The 13,125-nt window shown below is 52.8% G+C and overlaps 4 protein-coding genes across 4 annotated transcripts; 3 read left to right on the top strand and 1 right to left on the bottom strand.

Annotated features, from left to right (window-relative positions):
• Window positions 1–162: 162 nt before the first annotated feature.
• On the top strand, window positions 163–2,695 carry SEPMUDRAFT_148720 (MFS general substrate transporter). The gene is made up of 2 exons (XM_016905104.1): window positions 163–2,253; window positions 2,315–2,695. Exons 1-2 carry the CDS (start codon window positions 552–554, stop codon window positions 2,458–2,460), a joined length of 1,848 nt encoding a protein of 615 aa, XP_016761539.1. The 5' UTR covers window positions 163–551; the 3' UTR covers window positions 2,461–2,695.
• A 668-nt stretch (window positions 2,696–3,363) lies between these two features.
• On the top strand, window positions 3,364–10,129 carry SEPMUDRAFT_148719 (uncharacterized protein). The gene is made up of 2 exons (XM_016905103.1): window positions 3,364–4,590; window positions 4,732–10,129. Exons 1-2 carry the CDS (start codon window positions 4,346–4,348, stop codon window positions 8,024–8,026), a joined length of 3,540 nt encoding a protein of 1,179 aa, XP_016761537.1. The 5' UTR covers window positions 3,364–4,345; the 3' UTR covers window positions 8,027–10,129.
• Window positions 8,780–10,102, bottom strand: SEPMUDRAFT_42484 (carbon-nitrogen hydrolase; the record flags this gene model as incomplete). The annotated part of the gene is made up of 2 exons (XM_016908871.1): window positions 8,780–9,019; window positions 9,335–10,102. The coding sequence occupies 2 exons, from the start codon at window positions 10,100–10,102 to the stop codon at window positions 8,780–8,782; spliced, it is 1,008 nt and encodes a 335-aa protein (XP_016761538.1).
• A 1,143-nt stretch (window positions 10,130–11,272) lies between the features above and the next one.
• Window positions 11,273–12,548, top strand: SEPMUDRAFT_84225 (glycoside hydrolase family 5 protein). The gene is made up of 3 exons (XM_016910347.1): window positions 11,273–11,412; window positions 11,488–11,881; window positions 11,955–12,548. The coding sequence occupies exons 1-3, from the start codon at window positions 11,330–11,332 to the stop codon at window positions 12,519–12,521; spliced, it is 1,044 nt and encodes a 347-aa protein (XP_016761536.1). The 5' UTR covers window positions 11,273–11,329; the 3' UTR covers window positions 12,522–12,548.
• Window positions 12,549–13,125: the final 577 nt, after the last annotated feature.

Raw genomic sequence — 13,125 nt, 5'->3', positions numbered from 1 at the left:
GAGTTAGTACCTGGAGGTAGAAGTTGCTCGGGTTGGTCTGGAGTCAACCCAAAATCCCAAGCCATCTGGGAACGGACCCTTTGAGACCGTGGACCAACCGACTACGACCAACGGACCAAGATAGTGGGCATTACCTCCACCTCCTACATAATACATGTCACTGCCACATTGTGTATACCTGACCTGATTGAAAGACCTCAGCATGCTGTCGCTGTTGCTCTCTTATCACCCTCTTCTTCCTCATCTTCTTCCTTTTGTTTGCATACCACGATAAGAGGCAACGTCACCAGCCATCATCGACTACCTGTACCTCTACCTGGCCTTACATGTACCTTATTGTTCCCGATCCTGTACCGTACACACATGTATACACCTACGCACCTACGCATACAATAGACCGCAGCATTACCAAGGATCTGTCCCCCGCGCTACCACTCGCACACCTCTCCAGCGCGCCTTCCACACCCACTACGAGACCATTCTATTGCATCTGATAGAGCGCAAGGCGCAAACTCAGGGACGGAGGGCAGGGTCCTGTCCCGTCAACACCCATGGATAACAGCGAGGCCGCCATCGAAGCCGAGCTTCAACTAGACGCGGAGGCGACTGCGAGGGCGCGTTCACAAAGGCACCGAGGACAACAACACATCGCGTCGAATGCTACAAAGGGCGGAGCAACAGCAACACATGATGATCTGGACGAATTCGCTTCGCTTCTGCCGGGGAGGCAACTGTCAGAAGATGGGCAAGAGGAGGACAGCCGACGGCCATCATGGCATGGGAGCATGGAGTTTGACCATTTGCCGTGGCATAAACGGCCTTCGATCTACTGGGTCCTCGGCCCTTTCTTCATCATGGCCTGTGCTTTTGGAGGCATCATTGCGCCCAAGATGAATTTGATACTGGATTTGATCTGCAGGGAGTATATCGCAGAACGGAGTATGGTTCCGGGATTCACCATGGCTCCTGTGGATTTCAATAACCCCTCCGCTCCGAATGATCAATGTGGTATACCCGAAGTGTCTGCGAGGACCTCCATGTTCAATCTCTGGGGAGGACTCATCGGAGGCTTGCTCTCCGCCTTCACAGCCCCCAAGTTGGGCGCTCTCTCGGATCGATATGGACGACGGCCGGTACTCGTCATTACCAGTCTAGGAACAATATGCGGCGAAATCGTCACCATCTTTGCTGCTACCTACCCGGCCACTTTTCCCGTACCGTTGCTGCTGCTGAGCTACGCCTTCGATGGCTTGACTGGCTCCTTCATCGTGGCCATGTCGATTGCCAACGCATACGCCACAGATTGCACGCCGCCGAACATGCGCAACGTCGCGTTTGGCTACTTTCACGCGGCTCTCTTCACAGGTATCGCCATTGGTCCGATCATCGCGGGTTACATTGTCAAATTGACGGGCAGTATAGCCACTGTCTTCTACGCCCTTGGCGCAGTGCACGTGGCATTCATGTTCTTCGTAGGATTCGTAGTTCCCGAGTCGCTCTCAGAGAAGAGACGCATGTTTGCACAAGAGAAGCATCGAGCGATGCAAGCTGAGAAAGATCCGAATAGAGATTGGATCAACACACTCCGCTCTCTCAATGTCCTGGAGCCACTGAAGATCTTGCGGCCCAAAGGTCCTGGCAGCAGCAAGGCACTCCGACGAAATCTGCTGGTTTTGGCTGCAGTCGATACTATTGTCTTTGGTGTCGCCATGGGCAGTATGGCTGTTGTGATTATCTATATGAGACTTCAATTTTCCTGGCAGAGCTTTGAAGCGGGCAAGTTCATGTCGATTGTGAATAGCACGAGAGTCGTTTGCTTGCTCTTCGTTCTGCCAGCATTGACGCGACTGGTGCGTGGAAGGCCGGATCGGGCGAAGACTGAGAATACCGGGGCAGATCTGTTTGACCTGTCGATCATTCGTGCGGCCATTTTCATTGACGCCCTGGGTTATCTTGGCTATACTCTCGCAAGAAGCGGTTCCGTCTTCACGCTCTCTGGTGCAATAGCATCCTTTGGTGGCATTGGATCGCCGACTCTGCAGTCAGCGTTGACCAAGCACGTTCCGATCGATCGCACAGGACAACTGCTTGGTGCAATCGGGCTCTTGCATTCGCTTGCTCGAGTGGTCGCACCGGCAGTGTTCAGCGCCATCTTCGCAGCGACTGTGGGCAAGTTCAATCAGGCAGTTTTCGTATGTTTGTGTGCCACATTTGGACTGGCATTTATTGTCAGCTGGTTTATCACACCCCATGGTAAGAATCCCTTGTCTCTTCCGTGACATCTTACCCACGAGGCTGACCCGTCTCGTTGCAGTATACTATGATGAAGATAAGGCAGACGACGAAGAGGTGGAAGCATCTCCATCTTCAGCGCCAGGTCGAATACCGATCGTGAGCTCGGTCACGGATGCCGCCGTAAACTTTGTACGTAAAGCCAGAGGCTCAGCTTCGGCTTCGTGATGCATTTACTCTTTTAGCAACGGGACCATTGGAAAGACAGAACATCCACGGCACACAGCCGGAGCCACATTTGTAGGAAGGCCTCACAACAGCAATGATAGCAATTTATATCAGATCTACAGCATGAAGGGGCGATACGATGAAGTTTGGTCGTGCATCTCTATTCTTTTCCCTTGTCCTAGTCATTGCAGCTCTCGGCGTTCTCGTTTCATCGGGTATATAGCCTGGAAAGGAGTCAAAAGGACCGCATTCGAGACTGCCGATAACTGTCGACAACGCCTAGACGTCGCGGATATAGTAGTCTTAGCTCGCGCACACGAGTCCGCGACAGGTGTATGGCTGTAATCTTCCTTGCTGACTGCCGCAACTATGTTTCAGCCATCGTTCGCGCCAATCATAGTGGAGAAGCGCGAGCAGCACACTTGGTTTCGGGCTTGAGACCCTCTCGTTTTGAGGGAGTCTATCCCTGGGAAACAACGTTCAGGAGTCGTGCCGGGAAGTCTCTGCTGCGAGCAAGGGTTGTTGGTATCTCGTGGAGTCAGCGTAAGCGCCTCAGCTGTGTCTGCTGGTCATGCATGGGACGAGGATTATTGTTGCTCGGGTGGAAGAGAGACGGAGGAGGGGGAGGACGAGGACGAGGACGAGAGGACGGGAAAAGCAGGAGAAGGAAGAGGGCGATTGGAAGACCTGGGCGGCACAGGAGGTACTAGGTATGTAGTAGTGAGGTGGCCTTGAAACAGGTGCAGACACGGCAGTAGCCTATATACAGGCAAGGTAGTTTCTACAGGTACATACCTTAGGTAAAATGTAGCGGGTTAGTTCTACGCCTTGCAAGAAGGAAAGAAGCTCAGTGGCTGCCAAGCTCGATCTGCTCTGCTTCTGCTCTCCTTGGAAACCTGAAGGCTCGGAGAGGGCCGCTTCCATCATCACCACTACCACACCACCACGACCAGTCCACCACCACACCCCATCACGACCACCTTATTCTCGCCCATCTCCACGCTGCCCTTCCCTCTCACTACGACCCTCGCTCCTGGTCTTCAATGTCTGCTTAGCCGTACGCCAGCAGGTTGTCCTGTCAATCCTCTTTACCACAACCACTGCTACGACTACCCTTCGCCAGGCTCAGCATAAAGCTGTTCCTGTCTATTTGCCAGCGTCTGGACGACCTAATATTCATCAGCCGCCAGCGATCCCTCTTATCCTCGGAAAACTATTGCTCCATACTCGATACTGAAACCCGTCGAGTCTTGTCACCGGCTCAATCGCCCTCCGACACAGCCTGACACATCGACTTCCGGCTTCGTACGACCTGTAGCGGGCAGTGCTGAAACAGGGGAGAGTTCGGAGGAGCCGCCTCCCAGAAACGCTCTCTTTGTCTACCTGTCCATAATACCACCTGCGCCGTATTAGACGAAAAGAGACGTTGGTAGTGCAAAGGCTGTATTGGAGCAACGGGCTTGTTCTGCATTCGAAGCCCACACGCAGCTGTGCTGTGCTGGTTACCTGTGGCAGGACCTCCACCAAAGCGCGCACGCAAGCAGAACGAGCAAGCAAGCAGGACTTCACCACCACCACCACCACCTCTACTACGCACATCCTACCACCACCACCACGCACCGCGCACCACGCACCACCCCCACCACCACCTGTGCAGCTCTCCTGCTCATCCTCCTCCTCCTCCTCTCATCCCACTCCTCACTCCCCCTCGACAGCAATCAGACGTTGCACTGCACCGCCCACACCTACACGACTCTCTGTACATTGGCCGTGGCACTGTCCACATCACACTCCTTTGAGTAAATTCGACAAGGCAAATTTTATCAATACTCGACTCGCAGGCACGAAACAACCTTGTCGAACCTTATCAATACCTTAATTGATAATGGCTCCCTCGCACCGCCCAGACTACAAACTCAACTTGGAGGGACTGCCTCAACTCAATATGCATCAATCGCGGTCTGCGAGTACGTCGCAGGCCAATTCACCGATCGAGGCACCTGCAGGGTCAGGCCTCCGCTATCCACTTGGTAATGGTCTAGGAGGAGCTGGCAGCCAGGCAGGAACTGGACGTGCCGGAGCTGGCTCTCCATCAAAGGAATACATTGGAAGTCGCTTGTTTCCGAAACGGTGAGTGGACAATCATCATCATCATCATCCTCCTCCTCCTCCTCCTCTTCTTCTTCCTCTTCTTCTTCATCATCATCATGGACTGTTGTCATCAATGCTAGCTCATCGTATGGAAAATACCAGACTAATTTTTAATCATAGTGCCCGCGAGATACAACAGCAAGAAGGCCTGACACCGCAGATCTGGGGACCACCAACTTCAGGTAGTGGCCACTCTACACCTCTACGAGAAACTATTCCCGAATCGCCCAGCAGTGACAGCTTTCCTGACTTCAACGCCGGTCAAGCCACCCCGAATCCTGCCTCCACGTCGTCCTCGATTCGCCGTACACGCGCTGGCACTGTGCCTTCACGATTCCCAGCCATGTCGACCCCGAATGGGTCGCAGTCATCTCCCGGTGTCACAAAATCGAGCCAAGCATCACCTTCGTCGTCTTCGTACGGCAATGGCTCTACAATGCACGAAGAGACCCAGGCATCAGCGGGTGCAAGTTCTCGCGGACCACCAGCAAGTAATGCAGCGCTCCTGTCGCGACTGAGGGCGGGCTCGCTTCCGCAGCGTGCTGGCCTCTTGGGCAACAGTCCCTTTGGCAATTCTGTCTTCGCAAGTAGCTGGCTGGCGGGACGAGAAAGAGCGAGCACGCTTCAGAGCATAAGGTCCTCCGAAGGTCCATCATCGCCGAATGGGTCTCCGGCGGATGGCGACGTGAGAACACTAGACTACCTCGGTCTGGTCGACACGCCCAACCAGGGCAGCCTATCGCAGATCAATATGGACATACTCTTGAACCAGCAGCGGCAGAATGGAGTGTCAATCGCTGACTTGGCGGCGCTGAATGCATACAACAACAAGAACACCGCGAGCCGCTTTCGCTCCTACTCGGTGAATGCAAAGGAGAAGTACGCCAACATTGACCAGGATGAGCTGGACGACTACGAACAAGTGGAACAACAACTCTACGCCAATGGGACAGTGACACCGAATTCGGAAATGACAGCTGCACATGCAGCCGCCATACACGAAGCCGTCCGCCAGCACAACATTGAGGTGCAGGCCTTTGCAAACTATGCAAGTGTCAACAGGCCAAGAGCTCGTACTGCAGGCGTCTTGGACTCACCATCATCCCGAGTGCTCCGGAATTACATGCCTACTCCGTCTCGTTTGGACAGTAGCATCACCGCTGCAGATCTACAAAGCAACGATGGCTCGGAATATGGCAACCTTGCTGCCGCAGTTCATAACATGAATCTGAACAAACAGGCTTCATTCGACAACGGCCTCGACTCTGGCAACCTGGAGTCACCGACACGCTCATTATGGCTGGGCAACATTCCGTCTTCAACGACTGTTTCCTCGCTCAATGTCATTTTCAGCCAGTTTGGCCCCATCGAATTTGCCAGAGTTCTGACCCACAAGAGCTGTGGATTCGTGAACTTCGAAAACCTGCAAAGCGCCATCTCGGCGAAAATCGCATGCAATGGGAAGGAAATCTTTCCAGGCTGCGGCCCGGTCAGGATCGGATTTGCGAAGGAGCAGAGCGCCACTAACACGCCTGGCGCAACGGGTGCATACCCTTCGCCTAGCCCGGATCCTTTCCTCGCCAAGAATCGCAACGACAGCGCCGGTGTCAGCACCGCCGCTGCTGGCAATATCAATGCTGAGACAGCAGCCGCAGCGCTGGTCACGCCAGATCTCCTGGAGCTGCGTGAGGAGATCGCCGATATTGTGCAGCATTTTGGCGCCTCTCCGGAGGAACAGTCACGTATCAACCAGAGTTTGGAAGATGCCATGGGCTACAATGGGTACCAGGACGAAATCCCACCGATACTGGAGCCGAGCCACAACCGTGTTCACGATGCGCCACGTCTTCGCGAGATCAGGAAGCGTATTGACAACAACAATGTATCACCCGCGGAAATGGAAAACATCGCCATGGAGATGCTGCCCGAGATCGCCGAGCTGGCGTCCGATTATCTCGGAAACACCGTTGTACAGAAGCTCTTCGAAAACAGCTCCGAGGATACGAAAGAGGCAATGCTCACGCAACTCGCCCCCCACTTGTCTGAGATTGGTGTCCACAAGAACGGCACGTGGGCAGCACAGAAGATCATCGACGTTGCCCGGACGCATGCCCAAATGGTCTTGATCGTGGACTCGCTTCGCCCCCATGGTGTCAATCTGTTCTTGGACCAATACGGCAATTATGTTATGCAATGTTGCCTACGCTTCCAGGCGCCGCTCAATCAATTCATCTTCGATACGGCGCTGAATAGGCTTTGGGATGTCGCTCAAGGACGATTTGGCGCTCGGGCCGTACGTGCGTGCCTCGAAAGCCACTTTGCCACCAACGATCAGAAGAGGTTGATGGCTGCTGCCATTGCATTACACAGCGTTCAGCTTGCCACCAATTCGAATGGTGCACTGCTGCTGACATGGTTCCTCGACACTTGCACCTATCCCAAACGCCGATCTGTACTGGCACCGCGAATAATCCCACATCTCGTCCATCTGTGCACCCACAAGGTAGCGTACCTTACAGTGCTCAAGGTCATCAATCAGCGCAACGAGCCCGATGCTCGTGACAGCATTCTCCGAGCCTTATTCTTCAACGAGCAGACGCTGTTTGACATCATCTCCGATCAGGCATGTGGAGCCACCTTTGTATTCAAAGTGCTGACTACACCTTTCCTGGACGAGAATATGCGGCCGGAGTGCCTCGAGAACGTCCGAAACGTGCTCACACGTCTCAAAGCGCAGCCGACCCAGGGTTACAAGAGGCTCATGGACGAAGTCGGAATGTCCACTCGCCATGGCGGCACTCCCGTCAGTCATGATGGCCGGGGAAACTCGAGATCTCGGCAGCAAGGCGGCAACCTACCACATGGTGAGGCGCAGAACGGCTATCAGCGACCAGCATATGCGAATTCGCAACATATTGATCCTAGCATGGGTGCTGGACTCCAGCGCACCATCAGCACGGAGTCGAATGGGTTCGACCCATACGCGCAGCAGCAATACACACACAGCCCCGCCATGTCCAACTCGGGAATTGGTCCGATCAACGTCCAGTACCAGCAAGCGATGCTCGCTCAAGGTGGCATGGCTAGGCCTCCTGGCTTCTATGCCCCTCCTGCTGGCATGAATTCGTATGGCGGTGGTTCACCAGCCCACATGGTAGATCCGTACAGACCGAACGTGAGTGCCTCTCCTATGGTTCCACCTGGAATGTCGATGCAGACTGGATATCAGCAGCAAGCCTATGGCAGCCCTATGCTTGGCATGCCCGCCACTCTCAATGGATACGGCTATATGCCTCCACAGCAGTACTTCGTACCACAAGGCCAAATGCCACATCCGCAGGGCCAGATGAACGGCAATGGCAGGCGGGGGCGCAACAATAGGAACAACGGACATGGGAATGGATATGGCCACTAGGCTATGTCCGCAGTGCTCCTACTGGCTACGTACGACACACTCTCTCGAACTCGAACTCGGCTTCACTCTTGCATGTATACCTAGGCCAGCTTGAAACAAGTGACGGGCCAGAAACCGACTATTTGATAATTGCATTCACCGGTGTTGATGTATGACAAAAAGAAAAGGCGTTACTTTTTGCGATGGCGCGGGAAAGTGGTCTGCTGCTTTGATGGGTCACGGTAGAGATGTATGCTTCTGGTTTGTGTCTGGCACGCAGGCGCAAAGCTCAGTAAATACAAGACTTCGTGACCGCGATCGTATACTTGGTAACATTCGATGGAAACCCTCGCAATGATGAGGGTGTGTAACGGCATGTGTGATCAGTCTAGCGCTTCGAGAAGGACACTTTGAGCGACTAGAAATAACACTTTCGAGAGGTTCGTTGTATGCTTAGTTGTATTTGCAGGTGTTTTGGGTCTGGTGCAGGTCTGGTGCATGTTGTTGCTTGGGGGAGAGCTTGAGAGGTGGACGAGCGAGATGCGCGGAGCGAGAGAGGAAGGAGGAGGCAAACGTGGTTGCACATCGCCAACGCACGTTTATAACGACTATCCAAAATTGTTGTGTATAATTCTTGTAAAGCCAATTGTACTGGTCACCTGAATCACCTCTCTCTCTTGAAGATTGCCTTTTATGACTCTCCCATAATGATGATGGTGTTGTGCCCGAGTTCGCTTTTCACAAGACTGGAGATGAGAAGAAACTCCCCGCGGTCTATGAGGGAGGCGGATTCAGGTCCAGCCCTTCAACGGTGAGTTTAAAGGCATCGTTCCGGCTATAGCTCCCAGCGACATCAAGATCGAGCCTCCCACGTTCGCAATCTTCAAAGTCGACCTCTTGCACCAACAATCCGCCATCTTCGACGTCCCAGAGTGGTTCCTGTAACACTTGGCCAAAAGGTCCGATAATGCACGATCCACCACGACAGACAAACTCGTCGTCGTCATCTTCCTTCTCTCCGCCGTGAGAATTTCCCAATGCACCAGCGGCGGAATTTCCTGCGTTTGTTGCTGTAGTAGAAGATTGTGATGCCGCCGCCGCCGCCGGCGTGGGATTCTTCTTCTTCTCCTGTTTCGAAGAAGGAGGCTGAGATTCGTGGGTTTCGCTCAGAGAGGGTAATACTAATTCGTGTTCGTCTTCTTTTACGATGATGGATCGACGACGGCTAGAGTTTGCTGGTCCTGCTGGCGTGCTCGTCGTCGTCGTCGTCGTCGTCGTCGTAGCGCTTGCTGTTGAGTTCGTCGTCGTCTTCGTCTTCGTTCCCGTAACCCATTCGGGGAGGTTTTTTCGTTTCTGACATGAAATACTGCTCAATACAAAACATCTCCCTTCATTCCCTACAGTTCGCATGAGTGGAAGCCAAGTATCTCTTGCATCGGCAGTAGGAGCCAACCATAAATTGACATTTTGACTATACAGGCTGTATCGCAGCAACGGCATCATATTTTCCCAGCAAATCGCCGCCGCCATGACGACTCGGACGTTCCGGATGGTGGTCGTGATGGCTTTCAACGTCGCAGGTGAGCCTTGTCCCCACACTAATCTTTCCGAACCCGTCGGCATCACTTTGCGCCTTTTCCCTATTACTCCCCGTCGAGGACAGACGTAGACTACTGCACAATATAGTGTTCCACCACTCTTCTCCACCACTCCCGTCACCACAAACACGCCCGTCTCTCGCGCCACCTGCTCCAAGAATTCTCGTGTCCCATCTCCTCGACACTCTTTTCCCTCTGCTATGGGCAAATTTTTCTTCTGAATCCAATCTTCGCCTGCTCCCGTGGGTGTATCTCCTAAATCTACGCAGCTGTGAAAGTATTGGAGGAATTGCTCTCGACCTGCTTCGCTGCGCGATCCGACGGTGGCTCCGAAGGCTGCGGTGCGAGGATATCCGCCTAAAAAGGCTTCGGGGAAGAGGATGAGATCGACGTTTTGGCTTGCTGCGAGTCGTGTTGTGGAGGCGAGGGAGGAGAGGGTGGAGGAGAGGGTGGAGAGGGTGCGGGATTGGGAGACTGCGAGAGTCAGTTTTTGAGGCATGGCTTGGCTTGAATTTCTTCTTCTTCTGCTGTTGAATGCTGGATGCTATGCTATTGTCAGGAAGAAGATAAGGTGCAGTCTGATGGAGTAAAGGTAGGTATGTAGTTCTACCCCGCCTCTGTTCAAGTCACTATACATAGTCGGCTATCCTATACCCGTGAATGGCTGGTGGTTCTTGTGATTGAATTCCTGGAGCATGGCAGAAGAATGCTGAGTTTGTTACTTGTACCATATACAACCATGAAATCCACAAGAGGAGACGGTATATTACTATATTTGCAAGAGGACTAGAAAGGTCGGCTTCATGTTGGCGGAAGTTCCTCCGAAGCTACAGTACGAGCGAGTCTTGGCAGCACAGGTACACCGCACTAAGTTAGAATAGGTGGTATAGGGGTCACCTCGGACTTCATCCACTCCTTTTCACACCCTTACCCATCAGTATCACCGCCCCCTTTGCGCCTTTTCAGATATGGCCAGTATCATGACATTGTGTGTACCGGCCAGTCCGCATAGATGCTCCATGTGACCACCGGATATTTCCCCCGGTCAACACAAATCTTCCGTCCGCCAGTCGACACGCCCGCGGCGGCTGAGACGGTGTGGACATGATGGTGATGATGATGATAATGAGGAAATCCTCCAGACGCCGCGGATGCATAGATGGTTACCTACTATTGCCGTGTCGGTACATTTCCTAAGCGATGTTTCCAACGTGCGATATCCACCGGGATCCTGAAACAAGCGTTGTTGAGAAGTTGCATCCCAAAGTGCAAGGCCCGCTATGGGTCAACCTCACATTGAGAGGGCGTACCGAGAAGGCATCTCGAAGCCTTTCATCATCCTTCCCACGACCACGGTTGTGGGTCATGAGGCTGCATGCCCTGGACAACAAGGAGAAGAAGGCTTCGGTTCACCACGTTCTAGACAAGACAAGCCTGCCATTATTCAATCTAGACCAGACATTCGTTTCCAAGACTTGCGCAATGCGGACCAGTCACCGAAAATACCACGCCCAAATAGGGCCGAGTCCGTTTACGTGAGTTCTTCCGTGTACGGTGTGGCTGCTGATCAAAGTGAAGTGCACACTCTGCAGATGGAGGTAGTTATAAGTTTTGCTTGTCTGCGATGCTTCTGTTTTTTCTTGTCAACACCAAGACTTTCCTCTTCGTGCTTTTGTGATCTTCTTCTTGTCACTCTCTTCTTTCCACTACCCTTACTCCTTTCATCATGCGCTCTTACATTCTGTCGTTGGCAGCAGCAGCTGGTTCTGCCGTCGCCGGCACTGTCAGCTATGCTGGCGTAAACATCGCGTAAGCAGACTCAAACCATTCATTCACTCGCACGAGGGCAACTATACTGACTTCGGACCTTCCTCCGCTCTACAGAGGCCTCGATTTCGGTTGCGATACATCCGGTAACTGCGTTACCTCAGGCGTCGTCGATCCAGCCGAAGCAGGTATCAGCCAAATGAACCACTTTGTGAAGGATTCGGGCTTGAACGTCTTTCGCATCCCCGTGGGCTGGCAGTTCCTGGTGAACAACCAGCTCGGCGGCAAACTGGACGCTACGAACTTTGCAACCTACGATAAGCAAGTCCAAGGCTGCATCAATGCTGGTGCCGCCATGTGCATCATCGATATTCACAACTATGCACGCTGGAATGGAGGCATTGTTGGTCAAGGAGGACCGACCAATGACCAATTCGCCAATCTCTGGTCTCAAATCGCAACGCACTATGTCAACCAGCCCAAAGTGGCATTTGGCATCATGAATGAACCCGTGAGTGACAACAACATATTTTAATCCCTCATCACATGTACCTATCTACAGTAACTAACCAATAAATTTCCAGCACGACGTCGACATCACCAAATGGGCCACGACCGTCCAATCCGCCGTCGACGCCATCCGCAAAACCGGCTGTTCCCAACGCACCCACAAAATCCTCCTTCCAGGAAACGACTGGACACACGCCACCAGCTTCGTCTCGGACGGCTCCGCAGCCGCTTTACAACGCGTCCACAACCTCGACGGCACAATCGCCAATCTCATCTTCGACGTCCACGCCTATCTCGATTCCGACGGCAGCGGCACTTCCACATCATGCAGCACCAACAACGCCGCAGCATTCTCTTCTCTCGGAGACTGGTTGCGCTCGAATAAGCGACAAGCTATGTTGACGGAGACGGGCGGTGGGGCGAATGATGATGGGTGTGTGAAATTGTTGGGCGAGCAGTTGGATACGATGAATAAGTATAGTGATGTGTATCTGGGATGGGTGGGTTGGGCCGCGGGGAAATTTGATGGCAGTTATGCTTTGACGGAGACGCCTGTGCAGAATGGGAAAGGGGGTTGGACGGATGTGAAATTGGTCAAGGAGGTGATTGCGGGCAAGTTTAAGAAGGCGGCGAAGTCGTAGAGATGAGATGAAGGGGATGGATCTTGGGGGGTTTCTTTTTCTTCTGGTGCCGCTGGGGCGAGTGAGGTGTCTTTTTTCTGGATCAAAGGTCAATCTGTCAGTCAGTTCGTCCACGGGGACGATCATTCATTCATTCAGTCTATCTGTCTGTCTGTCATTCAATTCATAGACGTAGAAGAGCAAAAGAGAGATGTCTGCGTACTTTCACAACGTACAGTCCATATGTAGGTAACTCTATGGACCTGACTGTCTCCATCCTCGAGTCTCAAGTGCAGCAAGGGCCATCCATCGTTCCTCGCCGTGAGCAAGAGAGAGAGAAAATCAAAATCAAAAAACAAAAGCAAAAAGTAGTAGTAGCATCCGCAAAAAAACATGTCGCTCCCTGGTCATCCATCCATCATACTTGCAATGCACCCCCATCCTTGAATGAACTTTTCCTGTGATCTTCTTTCTCATCATCAAATCAATCAATCAATTAACTCCCCTCTCGAATCGAAATCGCGTCTTGCAGAAAAAATTTGAAAAGCAAAAAAGTCTCCTCCATTGTGTGTGTTCGCATCCGGAAAATCAAAATCGCGCAGTATTCTTGCTCTTGCTTGCTTTT

Source organism: Sphaerulina musiva (assembly GCF_000320565.1).
Source record: "Sphaerulina musiva SO2202 unplaced genomic scaffold SEPMUscaffold_4, whole genome shotgun sequence".
In the NCBI taxonomy this organism is placed as follows: domain Eukaryota; kingdom Fungi; phylum Ascomycota; class Dothideomycetes; order Mycosphaerellales; family Mycosphaerellaceae; genus Sphaerulina; species Sphaerulina musiva.
This window is presented reverse-complemented; position numbering and strand designations above follow the sequence as displayed.